Raw genomic sequence first — 4,892 nt, forward strand, 5'->3', positions numbered from 1 at the left:
TTGAAGGAATCGCCATACTGCTTTCCACAATGGTTGTACCATTTTACAGTCCCACCAGCAGTGTATGAGAGTCCCAATCTCTCTACAACCTCGCCAGCACTTGTTATTTTCTGTCTTGTTGACCTTGTAAAGAATTCTTATGTTGCAGTTTTATTTGATGGTATGTAATTATGATTAAGTAATAGTTACCATTTGTTTACAGACTTGCACACATAAACGATGTTGTGATCCTAGAACATGTTCATTGAAAAAAGGTATGATATGTGGTTCTGGATCATGCTGTACACAGGATTGCAAGGTAAGAGGCAACTTGTGTTTTTTAATAGCTCAACATTAAATTTCTTAAAGTATTTGTTTTAAAAAGCTAGAAACTTGTCTATACAGTTATTATGAATTGACTTGTATCCCCCAATATATGTGTTGTAAATTCTAACTCTAATGAATAAGGAAGACTGCAGAAGAATTGATGCATTTGAATTGTGGTGTTGGAGAAGAATACTGAAAATACCATGGACTGCCAGAAGAAAAAACAAACCTGTTTTGGAAGAAGTACAGCTGGAAAGCTCCTTAAAAGTGAGAAAGTCCAGCCTTTGTCTCCCTTAACTTTGGTCATATTGTTGGAATGGACCAGTCCCGGGGAGAAGGATACTATGCTTGGTAGAGAGTCAGTGAAAAGAGTAAGACCTTCAACATGATGGATTGACACAGTGGCTCCATCAGTGGGCTTAAGTATAGCAAGAATTGTGAGGATGGTGCAGCACTGGGCAGTGTTTCATTCTGATGTGCATAGAGTGACTATGAGTCAGAGCCTATTTCATGGCACCTACCATGACCAACAACATACTTGTGAATGTAATCCCATTTGGGAATAGAGTTTATTTGTTATGTTAGTGAGACCATATCAGTATAGAGTGCATTTTAAACCAATCACTTCTGAGATTTAAAAGAGCAGATTAGGCACATAGGGAAGGAAACACAAATGGATCAAGACCGATGAAACCTGGACATCACCAGGGAACCAAAGAAAAAAAGCTGAAAGAGATAAGGATTTTTCTCTCAGAGCAGACAAAGAATAACTGCCCTTAGAACCAGTGATCTGAATTTGTACTTCTAGCCTCCTGAACTGTGAGAAAATAAATCTCTGTTAAAACCACCCACTGTGATATTTCTGTTATAGTAGCATTTAGAAACTAAGACAACACTTCAGCCCTTTCCATACATTATATCCAAGTAACATTGGACCTACTCTCACATGTAAGTCCATTCATGTAACCTATCACTTCCTTTACTGTGTACTAATTTTAGATATTTTGTCTCTCCCATCTTGACTTCTCATTTCTGTACATGATTACAAATCTTCCTGTGTTTTCTCTGGGGTTCTTTTATAATCAACATATGACTGGAGTGATTTTCTTAAAGGCTTATTCTCTTAACATCCCATTTCCCTTAGGGTTAGGGTTAGGAAGTTAAATTAATTCTTCTTCTTCTTCTTCTTTTTTTGTGGTTAAATTCACTTAACAATCTTCTGGGGGAGTCCTTTGTTCTTTTGCAATTCATTCAGTTATTATTACAATCCCTCTTTACTGACAACATTTAAAGAATTCCTGAGTAACTTCCTCAAACTCAATACTGAAATCCTGAGGAAAAAGGACACAAATCCCTGAGCAAGATAAATGGCAAAGATTGGAAGGAAGACTATGTTCTTAAAATTAAGTTATTATAAGGTCCAGAAACAATTTCAGGAAAACTACCATTCTCAAAAAATTTCAATGTGTAACCTCTATGAGTTAAGAGGATGTCACAAGAAGGAAATAAAATGGAAGGTGGATGAAATGAGGAGTGATTATAGATGAATTAAATATGCAATTTCACTAATACCAGAACTTCTATGACTCAAATTAGAGTCATTGAGTTGTATGATAAATATAGGAAGGCAGAAACAAATGCAAGTGTTAGACCAGAGGGGAAAATACAGAGAAAAAGTAAAACACAAGTAATAAATTTTCTTGTTGTTATTGTTAGGTGCCATCGAGTTGGCTCCAAGTCATAGTTACACTATGCACAACAGAATGAAACACTGCTCTGTCATGGGTCATCCTCACAATATTCACTATGCTTGAGCCCATCATTGCAGTCACTGCATCAATCCATCTCGTTGAGGGTCTTCCCTTTTTCCTCTGACCCTCTACCTTACCAAGCATAATATCCTTCTCCAGGGAAAGATCCATTATGAAAACATGACCAAAGTAGATTAGACAAAGTCTGGCCATTCTCACTTCCAAGGGGAATTCCAGCTCCACTTCTTCCAGGACTGATTCGTTCATTCTTCTGGTAGTCTGTGGTATTTTCAGTATTCTTAGACAACACCACAATTCAAAGGCATTAACTCTTATTTAGTTTTCCTTATTCATTGTTCAGCTTTCACATGCATATGAGGTGATTGGAAATACAATGAATGGCTTGGGTTAGGTACACCTTAATCTTCAAAGTGACATCTTTGCTTCTTAACACATTAGAGGTCTTTCACAGCACATTTTTCCAGTGCAATATGATGTCTGATTTTCTGTCTGCTGCTTCCGTGGGTCTTGGCTATGGATCCAAGTCAAATGAAGTCTCTGAAAACTTCAGCTTGTTCTCCATTTATCATGGTGTTGCTTATTGATCCAGTTGTGAGGATTTTCATTTACTTTTCTTTGAGGTATAATCCATGCTGAAGACTGTAGTTGTTGATCTTCATCAGCAAGATCTTCAAGTCATCTTCACTTTAAGCAAACAAAGTTGTGCCATCTATGTATCACAGGCTGTTAATGGTTCTTCCTCCAATCATGATGACACATTCTTCTTCATATAGTCCAGCTTCTTGGATTATTTGCCCAGTATACTTGACTGCTAACCAGAAGGCTGGTGGTTCAAACCCACCAGCAACTCCTTGGAAGGAAGGTTGGGCAATCTACTTCCATAGTGATACTGCCTTGGAAACCCAAGGTGGGGTCGCTAGGAGTTGGGTCCTACTCGAGGGCACATAACAACAACAACAACATACAGCTTGAATGACTATGGTGAAGGGATATAGCCCTGATGTACACCATACCTCATTTTAAACCATGCAGTATAATCTTTTTTTTGTGTGTGTGTGTGATTTGGGTGAAGATTTATAGAGCAAATTCACTTTCCATACAGCAGTTCACATACACTTTGTCTCATGACATTGACCACAATTTACCACAATGGAACAGCTCCCCTCCCACTTCCTCCCCATAGTTACCTCTTCTCAGTGTCTATCTCTCCATACACTCCTGCTCCCTGAGCTGTCTCCCTGTGCATAAGCAGCCCTTCTTTCTCCCATGATTGTTCTCTCCAAGGAGTGTGTCTACCTCAGGTAAATGTTCAACTCATATATCTGTCTTTTGTTTGGCTGGAAACCACAGGTGTGGGTTCAATTCCAGACCTGGAGGGCAGCTAGGGGCCATGGTCTCAGTGGTTCCACCAGGCTCTATCAGACCAGCAAACCTGGTTCCTCCACCCCTTTTTTTTTCCTCCAAATGATTTTGAGTTTTGTTACACATTGTTCTCCCTCTCTATCCAGGATCTCCTACATAGATCCCCTTCTAAGTAGTTGACAGTGGTAGCCGGGCACCATCTAGTTCTTCTGGTCTCAGTCAGGCTGCAGATCGGATGGTATATCAGTCACTAGGACTAATTGTTTCCATAAATTTTTGGTTTTCTTCATTCTTCTTTGCTCTGGATGAGGAGAGACCTATCATTGCATATAGATGGCAGCTTGCAAGATTTTAAGATCCCAGTCACTACTCGCCAAAGTAGGAGGTAGAACAATGTTTTGTGTAGTATATTATGCCAGTTGAGGTTGATGTCCCCTGCAACTATGGTCTCAGCCCACTGGTTCAACTACTTGGTCCCTCTGGGTAGCTGGCTGTGACCAAGCAGTGACTACAACCTTGTCCGTTGTCAGCTGTACTATATACCTGGGAATTCAGATCATACACATAAACTTATAGGACCATTGTTGGCCAACCCTATACATGTTCTTGGGTACACTCCTCGCTTCATAGATATACCTAATAGTTCAGCCTGTCCACCCATCTATCCACTTGTATACCCATGTTTGCTTTCACTGACAATGTAGTACTTTATGTGCAAAAGGGTTCATCTTTGTTGTCTGCCCCTCCCATGTACCTCTCTATGTCTTTCTTTTCTTCAATGCCACCATGTTGATCACTCATATTTATTACATTGCCCTTCTGTTCACCCGAATCAATACTTAACTGTATCTATCTAACAGTGTTCCCTCCCCCACCCTCTCACCCTTGGTAACCAACAAAGAAAATTTCCTTCCATAGATAAACCTTTCCATGACTTTTAAAATAATGGACTAATACAATATTTATCTGTTTGTGATTTACTTATTTCACTCAGCATAATGTGCTCCAAGTTCATCCATGTCATGTGCTGTTTTTCAGATTCTACATTATTCTTTAGCATTGCATAGTATTCCATTGTGTGTATGTACCATAGTTTGGTTATCCATTCCTCGGTTGATGAACATCTAGGTTGTTTCCATCTTTTGGCTATTGTAAGTAGTGCTGCGATGAACATGGGTGTGCATATGTCTGTTCTTGTCATGGCTCTTACTTCTTTAGGATATATACCTAGTAATGGCATGGCTGGATCAAATGGTATTTCTAGTTCCAACTTTTGAAGAAATCGCCATACTGCTTTCCACAGTAGTTGTACCATTTTACAGTCCCATCAGCAGTATATGAGAGTCCCAATTTCTCCACATCCTCACCAGCATTTGTTATTTTCTGTCTTGTTGAACTTTGCTACTAGTGCTTGAGCAAGATGATATCTCATTGTTGTTTTGATTTGCATCT

At 39.2% G+C, this 4,892-nt stretch overlaps 1 protein-coding gene across 1 annotated transcript in view; it reads left to right on the top strand.

Moving 5' to 3' along the window:
- LOC103192135 (disintegrin and metalloproteinase domain-containing protein 5-like) overlaps positions 1–4,892 on the top strand; it is a 246,507-nt gene that overhangs the window by 130,498 nt on the left and 111,117 nt on the right. The window contains exon 13 of the mRNA XM_007935062.2: positions 203–298. Within this exon, the coding sequence (XP_007933253.2) occupies positions 203–298 (96 nt within the window). The remainder of the gene's footprint in view (positions 1–202; positions 299–4,892) is intronic.

Source organism: Orycteropus afer, unplaced genomic scaffold (genome assembly GCF_000298275.1).
Source record: "Orycteropus afer afer isolate SDZICR_OR568_19922 unplaced genomic scaffold, OryAfe1.0 scaffold00024, whole genome shotgun sequence".
NCBI classification, from domain to species: Eukaryota; Metazoa; Chordata; class Mammalia; order Tubulidentata; family Orycteropodidae; genus Orycteropus; species Orycteropus afer.